Below are 17,692 nucleotides of genomic sequence, written 5' to 3'. Positions count from 1 at the left end.
CTGTATTATTCCCAGGATATTAATAAAGTCGGTAAAAAACAATCTGTTGTAGCTTAATTATCTGGTGTCTGAAACCACAAATTTCAACATTTAGAGTCAACAAGATGAGCAATTAAACACATCAGGGCCCAATACTGCAGATCAATATTCCCAGGGGAAAGTCTGTATCCAACACCTCGAGTGGATGAAACAGAGAAAGATCCCAAATATATGAAACCTTTGAATCATTTGTAAATATCTTTCAAATGCCGATAGGATCCAGCTGTCAGTTTCCGTTACATTGAAGTCAATGGAAGGTGAGAGAGAGACTGGAGAGTCAGGTTGAAAGCAGAGTTGGGGCCACTTGCAGTGAGACACCAAATCCAGGGAACACTTACACCAAGACACCAAATCCAGGGAGTGCTTACACCGAGACACCAAATCCAGGGACCATGAACACAGAGTATAAAATGGGAATCAGAGAGTCTCAGTCTGGGGAATGGTCCTGGTGGTGAAACCAGCTCTAGTGAGGGTGAAAGGTGAGGAATAGATGAAGCGATGATGATGGAATCAGATGGTGACCAGTGGGGCTGCTGATTGGTTATTGTCAAAATCTCTTTTCAGGCAGGATGATGATTGGCTGTAAGCAGCTCAACATCTGGATCCACCTGCTCTTGTCCCGCAGTCTAATGTCCCTGATGTTTGTTTCTGTGCGAAATGTCAAGATGTGAAAGGAGGGAGGAAATCGGGCTCGAGCCAGAAGCAAGGGTCTTCGAATGAACAATTCATGAAGCTGTTTTGTGATTCGTCTGTATGAGGTTCAAATACAAGAAATGGAAAAGGATGTGTCAAGTGATACTGGTGTTATCAATTGTTGTTTCTAACTCTCGTCACTAACTTCCAAACCTAACATCCTATTGACCAGCCCAAACCAATAATCCCAATCCCAACCACTAACCCCAATCCCAATTGATAACCGCGAACGCACAAATACTGACCCCCAACCCCAATCGATAACCACGAACACACAAATACTGACCCCAATCCCAACCAATAACCACTACCTGCAAACACTGATCCCAAACCCAATCAATAACCCCGAACACTGACCCCAATCTGAACCAATAGCAACTAACCCCAAACACTGACACCACCCTAACCAATAACCACTGCTGCAAACACTGACCCCAATTCTAATCAATAACTACTAACGACACCCGAACCCTAGCCCAATCCCTAACCCCAGCCCCAATCACTAAGACCAGCACCTAACCTTAACCAAGGATCATTGACAGGTAGCTATGGAGGGGCTAAAGGGCTGACACAGGAAGAATTTGAAACAATTCTCTCAATTAATGTAATAGTACAAGGTATGTTCGTAACAAGAGATTAAATCAATGAGACCATCAAAATCAGCAATGAAAATTACAAAGATAAGAACATTTCAAAGGCTCTCACACACAGTACATGTGGAGGAGTTTTACCATATCAGATTCCAAAAGGGTAAAATAACACAGAAAATAACAGATTTCAAATCTCATACAAGATTGTTCTATACAGGGTTGTGCAAATGAAATCCAGATGTGTATAAAGTGAAACATTACAGTTCAGCTCCCACAAGCAGCACAATCAAACGGAACAAGCTTGGGGTTTCTTTTCTTCTGCTGTCGGGGAGTAGAAGCAAAAATCACCTTAAATATCAATATCTGAGTCAGACACCCGGGCCAAAGCTTCTGGTGTAACAGTGTGGATATCTGATAAGCTGCCTGTGAATTTCCTCTGAGGACAAAGTTTGACCATGTGCTGCAGGGTCTGTTTAGGAGCTCCACAGTCCCATGATAGGAACAGGAGAAGGCCACTCAGCCCATCGAGCCTGCTCCACCATTCAATACGATCATGGCTGATCGAACACTTCAATGCCTTTTACCCCACACAATCCCCATAACCTTTTATGTTATTGTTAATCAGAAATCTATCAATCTCTCATGATGGAGATGTTTTAATCTTCCAGCTATTGAGAAGGTGGCAGCATCCACCATGACCGGGTCTGAGGCTCTTCAGGGGTGGATGATCACAGCCTTCTCAGGGCCCATCCTGTTACATGATCTTAGTTCACAACTAACATCATCGCAAAGGACTCTGAACTTGTCATTGAATCAAACTCCGGGCGAGAGCAGCAAATCAAATGAAACTGTCCTGTTCAGGACCAAAGAAAACCACACATTAAACCGGCCATCCCAATCACACAGAGAACTTAACATCCAAAGTATCTCTCACTCAAAATGCCAGTCTCTCCAAAGGTTACTCAGGAAACACAGCATTGATGCCCTGGTTCCTCAAGAAACACATATCGAACACGTTCACCAGTTCAACACAAGAGGACGTATTATAGGTTTTGACCTAAGCACTTGCAATGACCATCCCAATATGGTCAGAGGCACAAACATGCTTGGCCACGTGAGCCTGCTCCACCATTCAATAAGATCATGGTTCCACCTACCCCCAATAACATTTCACCCCCTGGTCAGGTCTGTTACATCAAATAAAGTATTGAGGGCTGCACCAAACTGAAGCAGACCAGTGTTTCTCGACTTTTCACTACGGCAATAAGTGTGGGAGAGTTAACAATCTACAGATGACTATAAGCCAACAATTGTACAGTGACCTGACCCACTGCTTCCTCCTCATCAACGTCCATTCTTCCATCTCAGAGTCTTCAATATCTACCACACAATGTGGGGCTATGTAGATGTCAACTATAATGGAGAAGCAATTGTAGTGAGCTTCACTAGAGAATAACTTCCTCTTTTTTGTTGTCAAGGTTCAAGGTACATTCCATTACTCAAGGTGGCAGAGAGAATATAACTTGGATCTATGCTTCTTCTCCAACTAAAGCAAAGGAAACCCAATCATCACCTCCAAAACCATTCCTGACAAATTCCTAACAGTCAGCACAGGTTTTCCCATCATCCCATCATTGGCAATGAAAATCCTGTCATCACATCAACAGCAGAAACACGATGGAATTTCAAAAAAGAAAACTGGGAAATCTTCCAAAAGGCAATTGACACCAACATCAGGTGGATTTCACCAATGTCTTCAACAGATTTATGGGATTGATGAAAGTTCGGAGCTTAATATGGAGACGATGAACTCGATGAGAACAGAAATAACCTTGAGTTAGAAAAGGCCCCAAATAATGGCCCAGTCAGGAACAGAAGATCAATCAGTCTCCTCTTATCATTGGGGAAATCAAATCTTCAAAACACCGTGTGTCTGAAGCAAAGCTGATTGAGTCAATATTTACACAGAACATCAATGTGCAACCCAGCTATCAAGCTTATTAATGTCAGCAGCAACAAACTCTGACTGTCAGAATGAACATGGTTCAGTCCTGGATGTGATTAACTACAGCAATAACAACAGGATCCAAATCCAACCCCTGCAGTCACTTGTGAACTCGCTGGTGCCTCAGCAGTGTGGATGAACGACTGAATCTCTTTCCACACACATGGCAGGTGAATGGCCTCTCGCCACTGTGGACTTGCTGGTGGGTCAGCAGGGTGGATGATTGAGTGAATCCCTTCCCACACACTGAGCAGATGAATGGCCTCTCCCCAGTGTGACTCCGCTGGTGATTAAGTAGGTTGGACATCCAAGTGAAACCTTTCCCACAGAAAGAGCAGATGAATGGTCTCTCCCTAGTGTGAGTGTGTTGGTGCATCAGCAGATCCTTTAGGTTTTTAAAGCTCTTCTCACAGTCAGAGCATTTAAATGGTCTCTTATCAGTATGAACAAGTTGGTGTGACAGAAGGTCGAATGAACGGGTGAATCCCTTCCTGCACACAGAGCAGGTGAATGGCCGCTCCCCGGTGTGCGTGCGTTTATGGTTCAATAGATCATTCTTCCTTTTATACTTTTTCTCACAGTCAGAACATTGAAAAGGTCTCGCCTCACTATGAATACGATGGTGTGACAGGAGGTGGGATGAGTTAGTGAAGCCTTTCCCACACACGGAGCAGGTGAACAGTCTCTCCCCTGTGTGAACTCGCTGGTGTCTCAGAAGGTGGGATGATTTAGTGAATCCCTTCCCACACACAGAGCAGGTGAATGGCCTCTCCCCAGTGTGACTGCGGCGATGAATATGCAGTTCAGACGGGTAATTGAATCCCTTCCCGCAGTCCCCACATTTCCACGGTTTCTCCCCGGTTGGATAACACTTGTGGTTTAACAGGTTAGATGATCGTCTGAAGCCTCCTCCACACAGAGAACACATGAATGGCTTCTTCCCATTGTAAACAGTGCTTTCTGATTCCATGTTCAAAAGCTGACCTTGTCCATGTCCCAATGAATTGAGTGACTGTCAGATTCTGATGCGATGATTGATTTGAGGTTCCCATCCACAAATCATCTCCTAATATCCTGTAAAATTAATTCAAATGGGAGAAAGAGAAGTGATAAACACAGTAGCAGGTTGTGAAATTGAGCTGAATGAGTCTGGTAACTTGTGGGGAGGGCACTAAGAAAAAGTGACCATGAAAGCTGCCATTGTCATTAAAAACTCAACTGTTCCTTCAGTGAAGGGAATCTGGCCTGGACCTACACAAGAATCCAGTCTCGATGGGAGGAGAAAGACTGAGGTGGGAGAGGGATGGAGTGAATGAGAACCTTTACCATCCCAAAGGACACGGGAACAATATCTACCGCAAATTCCCCTTCCAATCGCAAACCAAGCTGACTCACACTTACAGTGCCATTACCTCATTGTTGCTGGGTGAAAATCCTGTAACTCCTTAACTCACAGCACTGTGGCAGTACATTCACCACACAGACTGCAGCGATTGATCAAGCATCACCTTCTCAAGGGGAAACTGCTGATTGTCAATAATTTTTTGAATTCATTCACAGATGTGGGTGTCGTTGATTAAGCCAGCATTTAATGCCCATCCCCAACTGCCCTTGAGATGGCAGAGGTGAGTCACCTTCTGGAAAGGCTGAAGTGCATGTGGTATAGGTACACCCACAGTGTTGTTAGGAAGGGAGTTCCACGGTTTTGATCCAGCAACAGTGAAGGAATGGGGATATAGTTCCAAATCAGGATGGTGTGTAGCTTGGAGGGGAACTTGCAGGAGGCGATATTCCCATGCATCTGCTGCCTGTGTCCTTCGAGGTGGTAGAGGTCGTGGGTTTGGAAGGTGCTGTTGAAGAAGGCTTAGCGAGTTGCTGGTCATGCTCGTGTTGCCCATGTCCCAATAGCTAATTTTAAAAGTTTGTGTATTTAAAATATAAAGCGTAGACAGAAATACTTTCTCCCACTTGAAACATGGCTTTTAATTGGTCCGTCTGTGTTTCTATACTCGGATTTGTCAGCAACGCGTACAATTAAACAAAAACAAAACATGCACATGCAGGATATCTGAATTTTTTTTTAAAGTGCTGGTTAAGGCAGCATCTGTGGAGAAGTGGAGAGACAGAGTTTGCAACAAAACATTTACTAACAGGCACTCATGGTGGCTGTGATTCCCACAATCCCCCGCAACCCAGAAACCGCTCTATCCAACTCGCTCCTTTCCCCAGGCGCTGAAAGTGCGCATGCTCCCCAGGACCAGCAGCGGGCATTCTGGGCGGCTCCTTTTTTGTGAGTCGGACTCGGTGGAAACCGGAGAAGAAACCGGGAAGCAGCGGCGAGGATGGGGAAGGCGCTGCAGCATCGCTTTAATGGGCACCCCAGCCCCCCAGCCCGGGGAGATCACCGCACGGCCGCCGGGCCCGGCCGCTCTCATTCGGTGTCTGAGAGCCGCACTCACTGTTCCTGAGGCTTCCACATCGCGCATGCTCTGTGCATGCAGGCGGACACAGGGGGCGGGGCCTTTCCGCACCTGCGCGTTACGGCCCTTCTGGTGGGGATGGGACATGTCTCTGGCTTTGACGTCCCGTTTCAAGTGTGACGCCCAGAACTGAAGACAGCATTCCCATTGAGGTCTAACCAGTGCTTTATAAAATCAAGCGTTAATTTATTTAACATAAACACACTCAAAATAAATTGTTCAAGTTATGCACTAAAATACCACATGGAGTTCACATCAGGTTGCTAACTGCTACAACAATTATACATCAAGCATTTGATCTCCAGGTAAAGAAGGGTATGATAACATCGTGGTTGTCCATTGGTTATCCCTTATATCGGGGATGATTCTTTCTTTTGGATGACTGGGTGGCAGTGAGATGTCAGTGGGTTCACAGGTGACTAATGAGCCCTATTTTAGCCTTGCAAGCTCTTCCTACAGTCAGAACATGGGGGTTGTCAGCCAGTTGAGTTGGTGGTGGATTGTTGGCTTGAGCAACTCCCCTCTCTGGCCATCTCTTGTTGGATATTCTTGTTGATTGGAAAATTTTGACACCATTTTTGATGATGATTCACCACTTGGGTCGTGATTGGGCATCTGCTTCCCAAGTGTTTATATTCATAGAGCAGACCATCATGGAGGCTTTGGTATTGTCTTTGAAACATTTGCTTTGGCTCCAAGTGAAGGAGTGCCTTGGTGTAGTTCTGAGCACAGCACCTGTTTGTGCAATCTGAATTCGGGCATTCTGATCACATATCCAGACATAGTATTAACATTACTGGATTAGTAATCTAGAGACTGGAATAATAATCTGGAGTTCAAATCCCACCACAGCAGTTAGAGATTTTAAATTCAGTTAATTAAGTAAATCTGGGATAAACATCTACAATAAAAGCTGGTATCAGTGATCATAAAACTACAGGATTGTCCAACTGAGCGTCCATTGGACATCCTTTAGGACAAGAAACCTGCCATCCCAACCTCATGGGTCTGCAGGTGACTCCAGAACAACAGCAATGTGCTTGACCCTTTCAAATGGCCTAAAAGCTACTTGGTTGTATCAAAACTGCTCAGAGAACCTAAAATCCTCATGGACTGCAGTAGTTCTAGAAGATGGTGTACCAAGGGCAGTGATCTTGAGGGCAGTGAGGGATAACAATAAATGCTCACCTTGCCAGTGACACCCGCATACAGTGATGAATGAAAAATAATTCCCTGTGGTATTGATATGTGGCAGCATAACTGAAAATACATGACCAAGAGTATTCACGAGAATGAGCCCTAATTTAGTCTTGCAGGCTCTTCCTCCTGATCTACTGAAATCATGTTTGACTGGGAGGGTTTGGATTCTTCTGCCATTGCTGTTGTTTTGGGAAACATTTGAGGGATTCGCGATTCTCCATCAATTGCTACTCCCCTTCTTTCTAGTGGATAATGGAGGGTCTGTGCACTTGGGTTTCTGTACAATTTGCTTCTTAAATTTATCCATTGCCCGACCCGCGCCCCAATCTCCACATCATTGTAAAAGACAATCACTATTCACTAATTAGGACTTTTGATGGCGGGAATCTTACCCAGCATTCCTCGCGATGGTGAATGTCCCCTATCTATAACCACAGGAGAGCCGTGCGCAGGCGCAGTACCGATCACTGTCTGGAGCATGAGTGATGTGATGGCGATGGGGCGAGAAGCTCCTTCTCCGCATCTGCAGCCAGTAATGATCTAGAAACGCGGAGGGAGCGATGAAGCCGGCGGTTGGACGGGGAGGGTTTCTAAGCGCCTGATAAAGGTCTCAAACCTCGAATAAAACCCTGGGGATCCCGCGTTTGCAGCTCCGGCGCTTTTCTCCTGAGAATAGGCCCACGTTAACAGCGGCCATCTTGGTTCAGCTGGGAGCAGAGCGCATGCGCAGTCATCCCGTGACATAATGGTAGGCGGGGCTTCTGGATCTAGTGACCAGCAGAGGAAATGATGGACTCATTGATTTTACTGCCACTCTGTGGATAGGAGCTGGAGAACTGAACCCAGGCAGAGGAGACGGAGAGAGGGAACTGGGAGTGGAGGAAAGAAATGATGGAGATGGTGAGATGAGTTTGAATTTCAGCCCAGGGAGGAGGGAGAGTGTGTGGGACAGGAATTTAGAGCTTTAGGGGAACAAGAAAGGAAAAAATGATCCATGGAAACTAGAATTGTCCGTTCCGAATTTCTATCTGGAACTTAAAGTAATGATTTTTGTAAACTCCTTTTACAGGATATTAGAATGGGAGGATTTGCAGACGGAAAATTCAAACCAAACATCACATCAAGATCTGATGGAGTCACTCGATTCACCAGGACCTGAACATCATCAGCCTTTCGAATGTAGAAGGAGAAATGATTGACTGTTCTGGTTGAGGGAAAAAAAATTAACATCAGTGTGACTGGAAAATCACTGAGACACACACACACTCGAGTGAGAGTGTTCCAGTGCACTGACTGTGGAAAGAGCTTTAACCAGTTACAGAGCCTGAAAAAAAAACACGCCTTTCACAGCGGCAAGAAACTGTACACTTGTTCAGTGTGGGGTAAGGCTTCAATCAATCAACCAAACTAGACAGACACAAGGGTAATCAAAGCATGGAGAAACCATGGAAATGTGGGGACTGTGATAAAGGATTCAATTATCCATCCCGGCTGGAATACCATCGACGCAGTCACATTGGGGCCAACACCATGGAGAAACTATGGAAATGTGAGGACTGTGGTAAAGGATTTGATTATCCATGCCTGCTGGAAATCCATCAACGCAGTCACACTGGGGAGAAGCCGTTCATCTGCTCTGAGTGTGGGAGGGGATTTAGAAAGACAGCCTTCCTCATGTCACACCAGCAAATTCACACTGAAGAGAGGGCGTTCAGATGCTCTTCCTGTGGAAAGAGGTTCAGGCAGTCATCGACCCTCACTGCACACCAACGTGTTCACACTGGGGAGAAGCCGTTCATCTGCTCTGTATGTGGGAAAGGATTCACTCATTCATCTGGCCTTTGGTCACACCAGCGAATTCACACAGAAAACAAGACATTCGGCTGTATTGTTTGTGAAAAGCGGTTCAGGCATTCATCTGATCTCAGTGTACACAAGCGAATTCACACTGGGGAGAAAGACCATTCACTTGCTCCTTGTGTGGGAAGGTATTTACTCAGTCATCCAATCTTCTGACACATCAGTGAGTTCATAAGTGACTGCAGGGGTTGGATTCTGCTGTTGTTGCTGCCGTTAATCACATCCAGGATTGATTGTCTGACAATATTTAGTTTGTTTCTGTTGATGTTAGCAACACTATAACTGGCTGGAGTTTAATATTCTGAAGGTGTTGCTGGCTTTCACAGTTGCAATGTCCCTTTGTAAAAGCACCATCTGTGATATTTCCCTTTGATTCAAGAACTCTTACCAGGAATTAGCTTACAATAAAATTATGAACTTTTATTTCAATCCTAAATTGATATTTGATGCAAAATCTACAATTCAGTGTCTGAAAGGTTCCATGATTAACATCTCCAATTAGAAAGTGCTGATTAATCCTTGCTGACAATTCTTACTGACTTGCACATTCTTCACAGTGGCAGCTCCATCATGAAATTAAATTATCAAGGAACATGAAACAAAACAGTAAAATGTTTTATAGGCACATCAATAAATGCTTCATCAATCAACATTGATATTGATGAAGTTTGGAAGTCGCTGATTCAATCATTTCTGACACAGCAGCAGCAACATTTGGTAAAGGTGGAACCCACAACAAAGACTGGTTTGAGACCCACTCAGCAGAGATGACATCTGTCATTGAAGCAAAAAGCAAAGCCTACCTGATGCACAACATAAACCCAAAAGCTAGAACACTGCATAACTTGAAAGTAGCCAAGATTGTCATGTAAAAGACAGGGAGACACTCTGTAAATAAACACTGGATCAACCTACAAGAAATCCAAACTCTTGGTGACAACGGAAATCGATGTGTTATGTATGATGCGATCAAGAGGGCGCTTGGTTCGACCATCACCAAAGTTGACCCCCTGAAATCAGCAGTTGGTGGAGTATTCACCATTCGAAGTAAACATATGTCTTGCTGGGTTGAACATTACTGTGAGCTGTACTCCCATGAGACAGACATCTCCCAGTCTCAGTTTGACTCTCTCCAGCTTCATGGTTGAATTGGATGATGAAACCTCACCACTTGAACTCACAAAGGCTATTGATTGCTTAGCAAGCAGAAGAGGTAACAGAAAAGGTCGATGAGAGTAATGCTGTCGATGTGGTGTACATGGACTTTCAAAAGGCATTTGATACAGTGCCACACAACAGACTTGTGAGAAAAGTTATTGCTCATGGAATAAAAGGAACATTAGAAATGTGGATACAAAATTGGATGAGGAATAGGAAGCAGAGAGCAGTGGTCAATGGATATTTTTCAGGCTGGAGGAAGGTTTGTAGTGGAGTTCCCAGGGAAGAGTTGGGACCTTTGCTTTTCCTGATATATATTAATGATTGAGATCTTGGTATGCAGGGGATAATTTCAAAGTTTGCAGATGATACAAAGCTGGGAATGGGCAGATAGGTGGCAGGTGAAGTTCAATGTGGAGAAATGTGAGGTGATGGATTTTGGGAGGAAAAATATGGACAGACAATATAAAATAAGTAAACAGTGTTGTTCAGCCTCAGACAGTTTCCAGGGAGAGGGATGGACTCGGTAGTTAGGGAACGGAATTTGTAGTGGTGAGTGAAGACAATGGCTTTGGTCTTCCCAATTTTTAATTGGAGGAAATTTCTGCTCATCCAGTATTGGGTGTTGGATAAGCAGTTTGATAATTTAGTAACAGTGGAGGAATGGTGAGGGATGTTGGTGAGGTAGAGCTGGGTGTTGTCAGTGTACATGTATAAACTAACACGGTGCTTTTGGATGATGTCATCTCGTGGCAGCATGTGGATGAGAAATATGAGGTGCCAAGGATTGGATGGTCAGCAGTTTAGTGAGAATCAAGAGAGCAGAAGGCGGATCTCATGGACAAGGTAATCTCTGAGGGAAATAGAAGATAGAAACAAAACTGGAGAAAGATGCAAGTTCAGGGCTTGAACAATGGGAGACTTCAGAGACAGTTTTGCCCAGTGGAAGGGAGGGAAGCAGCAGGGGCAGCTGATCAGATTGTCTCAATCTTAGTGACAAAGAAGCTCTATGAGCTCCTCACACTTGTTGTTGGGGGTGAGGATGGAGGAGACAGGGGAGAGGGAGAGCCCTTCAAAAGGAACTAACTTATGTTAGAGATATTAAAAAGATTCAATACACCGTGTTTCACACAAAGCTGATTTATTTGACTTTTATCCAGAGTATTAGTCCATATGACTGGGCTGGAGTTGATGAACATCAGCAGCGACAGACGCCAATGAATATGGTTCAGTCCTGGATGTGATTAACAGCAATGTCCCATCACCATTGTTACCTGTGAATTCGTTGGTGTTTCAGCAGGGTGGATGACATAGTGAATCCCTTCCCACAGTCAGGGCAGCTGAACGGTCTCTCCCCAGTGTGAACGTGCTGGTGTGTCCGCAGGGTGGATGACTGAGTGAATCCCTTCTCACACGTGATGCAGGTGAACGGTCTCTCCCCCGTGTGAATTCGCTGGTGTGCAGTGAGTTGTTCTAAGCCCCTGAACCCAGTCCCACAGTGAGAACACCTGAATGGTCTCTTGTCAGTGTGAACACGTTGATGGCGCATCAAGTTCCCGGGAACTTTTATAGCACTTTCCACACTCTGGGCATTTAAAAGGTCTCTCGTCAATGTGAACACTCTGGTGCTTCAGCAGGGTGGATGGATCTGTGAAACCCTTCCCACACTTGGAGCAGGCGAATGGTCTGTCCCCAGTGTGAACCCGCTGGTGTGTCAACAGTGCAGATGACTGAGTGAATCCCTTTCCACACTCGGAGCAGGTGAACGGCCTCTCCACAGTGTGAATTCATTGATGTACAGTGAGTTCTTCTGATCGCCTGAACCCAGTCCCGCAGTGAGAGCACCTGAACGGTCTCTCATCAGTGTGAACAAGTTGATGGCGCATCAGGTCCAGGGAACTTTTATAGCACTTCCCGCAGTCTGGGCATTTAAAAGGTCTCTTATCAGTGTGAGCTGGCTGGTGTTTCAGCAGGTTGGATGACAACGAATCCCTTTCCACACTGGGAGCAGGTGAACGGCCTCTCCCCAGTGTGAACTCGCTGGTGCGTCAGCAGCCCTGATGATCGAGTGAATCCCTTCCCACATTCGGAACAGGTAAACAGCCTCTCCCCACTATGAACTCGCTGGTGTCTCACTAAGTGGGATGACTAAGCGAATCCCTTCCCACACTGGGTGCAGGTGAATGGCCTTTCCCCAGTGTGAGCTCTCTGGTGTTGCAGCAGGTTGGATGACCGACTGAATCCTTTCCCACACTCAGGGCAGGTGAACGGCCTCTCCCCAGTGTGACTGCACCGATGAGCTTCCAGTTCAGACGGGGATCTGAATCCCTCCTCACAGTCTCCACATTTCCACGGTTTCTCCCCACTCTGAATGGTGTTTTTTTCCTTCCATGTTCAAAACAAGATGATATTCAGGTTATGGTAAATTGGCGACTCTGTCAGGTCCCGATGTGATGTTTGATTTGAATTTCCTGACTGCAAATTCTGCCCTTCTAATACCCTGTGAAATTAATTTAAAACAAAAAATAAACGAGTGAGAGAGAACCCACAAAAAGACAAAGGCAGGCTGTGAAATTAAGCTGAATGAACCTGGTAATTTGTACGGTTGGCACTAGGAAGAAGTGACCATTAAAGCTGCTGCATTTTTTGTAAAACCAACTGGTTCACCAACTTCCTTTCGGGAAGGGAATCTGCCACCCAGTCTGGCCGACACAAGACTCTAGCCTCTATAAGAACAAACACCCTGTGGAACCTGCTCCACCGTTCAACATGATCGTGGCTGATCTTGGTCTTCAACTCCACTTTCCCGCCCACTCCCCATATCCCTCGATTCCCTGAGAGACCAAAAATCTCAGCCTTATAAAGATGGAGCATCCAGAAACCTCTGGGCTAGAGAATTCTTTGTACCAAGAAAGACAGAGAGAAGGAAAGGAAAGAAGTGGGAGGGAGACTGACATCCAGTACTGGATGAGCAGAAATTTACTCTATTTAAATATTGGGAAGACCAAAGCCATTGTCTTCAGTCCCCTCTGTAAACTCCACTCCCGAGCCACCAACTCCATCCCTCTACCTGCCAACTGTCTGTGGATGAACCAGACTGTTCAAAACCATGGCAAAATATTTCACCCCAAGATGAACCTTCAAACACATATGCACATCATCACCAAGACTGCCTATTTCCACCTTGGTAACATCTCCTGACTCCACCCTAGTCTCATTTCGTCTGATGCAGAAACTGTCATCCATTCCCTTGTTATTTCTAGACTTAACTCTGGCTGGAGGTTCTGGAGCCAGGGGAGAGAGTCTCAGAATAAAGGGCAGGCCATTTGGAACTGAGACAAGGAGGAATTTTTTCACTCAGTTGGTGGTGAATCTTTGAAATTCACTGCCCCACAGGGCTGTGGAGGATCAGTCATTGAGTATGTTCAAGACTGAGATCGATAGATTTCTACATGTTAGAAACATAAAGGGATCCGGGGATAGTGCAGGAAAATGGTACTTAAGTATAAATGATCTCATTGAATGGAGGAGCAGGCTCGAAGAGCTAAATGGCCGACTCCTGCTCCTATTTCTTATGTTCTTAGGCTCTCTCCTAACAATTAACCTCCCTGTAATCTTGAGGTGATCCAAAATTCTGCTGCCTGTGTGCTTACTCACACCAGGACATGTTCACCCATTACCCCTGTGCTCACTGACTTACAAAGGTTACTTTTAAAAAGCAATAAAACTTTTAATTTCTCATCCTTGTTTTTAAATCCCTCCATGGTCTTGCCTCTCTCTATCTCTCTAATCTCCTCCAGTCTCACAACCCTCCAAGATCTCTGCACTCCTCTGTCTGTTTTGTAACCATTCAATGGTTCAATGATAAAGAACCGACACTGGAGACCAGGGACCAGCCTCTGGAACCAATACCCAACCTGATACAAACGAGTAACATCCCCAAAGTTGAAGAGAATTGTGGGGCAGAGGTGAGTATGGTGGCCATTACCAAGGAGAAGGTGCTAGAAAAACTGAAAGGTCTGAAGGTGAATAAATCACCTGGACCAGTTGGATTACACCCCAGAGTTCTGAAGAAGATAGCTGAAGAGATAGTGGAGGCGTTAGTGGTGACCTTTCAGGAATCACTGGGGTCAGGGAGGGTTCCAGATGACTGGAAAATCGCTAATGTAACCCCCCTGTTTAAGAAGGGAGTGAGGCAAAAGACGGGAAATGACAGGCCGATTAGCCTGACCTCAGTTGTTGGTAAGATTTTAGAGTCCATTATTAAGGATGAGATTTCAGAATACTTGGAAGTGCATGGTAAAATAGGGCAAAGTCAGCATGGTTTCATCAAGGGGAGGTCATGCCTGACAAATCTGTTAGAAATCTTTGCGGAGGTAACGAGTAGGTTAGACAAAGGAGAGCCAATGGATGTTATCTACTTGGACTTCCAGAAGGCGTTTAACAAGGTGCCGCACAGGAGGCTGCTCAGTAAGATAAGAGCCCATGGTGTTAGAGGCAAGGTACTAGCATGGATAGAAGATTGGCTGTCTGGCAGGAGGCAGAGAGTGGGGATAAGGGGGTCCTTCTCAGGATGGCGGCCGGTGACTAGTGGAGTTCCGCAGGGGTCAGTGTTGGGACCACAACTTTTCGCTTTATACATTAATGATCTAAATGAAGGAACTGAGGGCATCCTGGCGAAGTTTGCAGATGATACAAAGATAGGTGGAGGGACAGGTAGTATTGAGGAGGCGGGGAGGCTGCAGAAGGATTTGGACAGGTTAGGAGAATGGGCAAAGAAGTGGCAGATGGAATACAACATGGGGAAGTGTGAGGTCATGCACTTTGGTAGGAAGAATAGAGGCATAGACTATTTTCTAAATGGGGAGAGAATTCAGAAGTCTGGAGTGCAAAGGGGCTTGGGAGTCCTAGTCCAGGATTCTCTTAAGGTTAACTTGCAGGTTGAGTCGGTATTTAGGAAGGCAAATGCAATGTTGGCATTTATTTCGAGAGGACTAGAATATAAAAGCAGGGATGTGCTGCTGAGTCTTTATAAGGCTCTGGTCAGACCACATTTAGAATATTGTGAGCAATTTTGGGCCTCGTATCTCTGGAAGGATGTGCTGGACCTGGAGAGGGTCCAGAGCAGGTTCACGAGAATGATCCCAGGAATGAAAGGCTTAACATATGAGGAACGTTTGAGGACTCTGGGTCTATACTCGATGGAGTTTAGAAGGATGAGGTGGGATCTGATTGAAACTTACAGAATACTGAAAGGCCTGGATAGAATGGACGTGGGGAAGATGTTTCCATTAGTAGGAGAGAGTAGGACCCGAGGGCACAGCCTCTGAGTAAAGGGAAGACCTTTTAGAACAGAGATGAGGAGAAACTTCTTTAGCCAGAGAGTGGTGAATCTATGGAATTCATTGCCACAGAAGGCTGTGGAGGCCAGGTCATTGAGTGTATTTAAGACCGAGATAGATAGGTTCTTGATTGGTAAGGGGATCAAAGGTTACGGGGAGAAGGCGGGAGAATGGAGTTGAGAAACTTATCAGCCATGATTGAATGGCGGAGCAGACTCGATGGGCTGAATGGCCTAATTTCTGCTCCTATGTCTTATGGTCTTATTTCGAGAGGATTAGAATATAAAAGCAGGGATGTACTGCTGAGGCTTCATACGGCTCTGGTCAGACCACATTTAGAATATTGTGAGCAATTTTGGGCCCCGTATCTAGGGAAGGAAATTCTGGCCCTGGAGAGGGTCCAGAGGAGGTTCACAAGAACAATCCCAGGAATGAAAGGCTTAACATATGAGGAACGTTTGAGAACTCTGGGTCTCTACTCGATGGAGTTTAGAAGGATGAGGGGGGATCTGATTGAAACTTACAGAATACTGAAAGGCCTGGATAGAGTGGGCATGGGGAAGATGTTTCCATTAGTTGGAGAGACTAGGACCCGAGGGCACAGCCTCAGAGTAAAGGGAAGACCTTCAAAAACAGAGATGAGGAGAAACTTCTTTAGCCAGAGAGTGGTGAATCTATGGAATTTATTGCCACAGAAGGCTGTGGAGGCCAGGTCATTGAGTGTATTTAAGGTCGAGATAGATAGGTTCTTGATTGGTAAGGGGTTCAAAGGTTACGGGGAGAATGGGGTTGAGAAACCTATCAGCCATGATTGAATGGCGGAGCAGACTCGATGGGCCGAATGGCCTAATTTCTGCTCCTACGTCTTATGGTCTAAACCGGCTTTTCAGTGATCTGGGAGCTGCGGCCCCGCTCGGTGCAAACGGGGGAGGGGGACCGGTCAGTTTATTTCCGGGGTTTGCGGTTTATAGAACATGTTTCCGGAAACGCTCCGTCCACCCGCCGGATCCATCGCTCCCTCCGCCCCGCCATCCCCCCCTTTATCCATTGTGGACCCGTCTCCCCATCGCCATTACCCGCACTGCGCATGCTCCAGTCACAGACTGGCCTGCCTCTTCATTCACTCCGATTGGTTGGAGGACTAGTCCTGCCGGCTGGGTCCTCCAGTCCCGCCCTCTCTTCATATTGGCCCGAAGCTGCCGTCAATCACCTGGGCATTGTGATGGTTTCAAACGCTGACAGTGGCCACAGACTCAGCCTGACTTGCTGATTCTTTGCAGCATTTTCTGTTTGGGAATTAGAGCTAGAGATGGATGGTCAGTTCTCCTCCGTCCGGGGGGGATTCACACTCATTTCCCCAGTGCAGTGATTATCACGTTTACTTTACATGAGAAAGTCCCGGTTCAATCCCGGCTGGAAACCTTGAGTTTAACATTGTTACTGATGAGGAATTAACAGTGAGTTTAGTTTCATGTCGAATAGGGTGACAGTTACTGTTGTCTCATTCCAGAGAAAACTAATCCACTCTGACCCAAAAGCAAAATACTGTAATACCCTAGGTGGAAATCCAACCTAGAACGAGGGGGTCACTGTTTAAAAATAAGGGGTGGCCCATTTAAGACAGAATTGAAGAGAATATTTTTCTCTCAGAGGGTCATGAGTCTTTGGAATTGTCTCCCTCAAAAGGCGGTGGAGGCAGAGTCTTTGAATATTTTTAAGGCAGAGCTCGGTAGATTCTTGATAAGCAAGAAGGTGAAAGGTTATCAGGGATGGGCAGGAATGTGGAGTTAAGGTTACAGTTAGATCAGCTCAATTAGATCAGGCTCAAGGGGCCGAGTGGCCTACTCCTCCTAGTTCATATATTTGTTTGACCTCAAAACAGAAAATATTGGAAACTCTGAGCAGGTCAAACTGCATCTGCAGAGAGGGAAAAAGAGTGAATGCTTCAGGTCAGGAATCTTTGATCCAAACTGGAAAAGAATTAGAGATCAAACAGTTTACCAGCAAGTACCAAGTTAGAGAAAAGAGAGTGGGGGTGGATGGTAGGGTCGAAGGATTTTCTTATGATGAGAGACAACAGTGGATTTAAAGGTGAGAGGGACAGTACGAAAAGAGAGAGAACCGTTAAGGATATTGTCTAAAATGTGGAAGTTGGATGGTCAGCAGTTTAGTGAGAATAGTGTCAAGGGAGCCGAAGGCAGGTCTCAGAGACAAGATGAGCTGAGGGAGATAGAAGATAGGAGAGAAACTGGAGAAATATGCAAGTGCAGAGCTTGGACAAGAAGGCGTTTCAGATACAGTTTGGCCTGGTGGGCTAGTGGAAGG

General features: G+C 45.6%; 2 protein-coding genes and 1 long non-coding RNA gene across 3 annotated transcripts in view; 1 reads left to right on the top strand and 2 right to left on the bottom strand.

Annotated features, from left to right (window-relative positions):
- The window catches only part of LOC144697360 (uncharacterized), a 309,889-nt gene that overhangs the window by 128,293 nt on the left and 163,904 nt on the right, over positions 1 to 17,692 (bottom strand). The gene's annotated exons all lie outside the window — the stretch shown is intronic.
- LOC144697872 (uncharacterized) overlaps positions 1 to 17,692 on the top strand; it is a 95,464-nt gene that overhangs the window by 7,314 nt on the left and 70,458 nt on the right. The gene's annotated exons all lie outside the window — the stretch shown is intronic.
- Positions 1,132 to 7,904, bottom strand: LOC144697105 (uncharacterized). Its single transcript, XM_078568928.1, has 2 exons — positions 7,400 to 7,904; positions 1,132 to 4,401 (listed from the first exon to the last, which is right to left on the bottom strand). The coding sequence occupies exon 2, from the start codon at positions 4,295 to 4,297 to the stop codon at positions 3,428 to 3,430; it is 870 nt and encodes a 289-aa protein (XP_078425054.1). The 5' UTR covers positions 4,298 to 4,401; positions 7,400 to 7,904; the 3' UTR covers positions 1,132 to 3,427.

The sequence above is a fragment of the Cetorhinus maximus genome, chromosome 23, assembly GCF_964194155.1.
Source record: "Cetorhinus maximus chromosome 23, sCetMax3.hap1.1, whole genome shotgun sequence".
Classification (NCBI taxonomy): domain Eukaryota; kingdom Metazoa; phylum Chordata; class Chondrichthyes; order Lamniformes; family Cetorhinidae; genus Cetorhinus; species Cetorhinus maximus.
This window is presented reverse-complemented; position numbering and strand designations above follow the sequence as displayed.

Bases quoted from the DNA above. Each gene is read 5' to 3' on its own strand.
- LOC144697105 (XM_078568928.1), bottom strand. From the start codon at position 4,297: ATGGAATCAGAAAGCACTGTTTACAATGGGAAGAAGCCATTCATGTGT.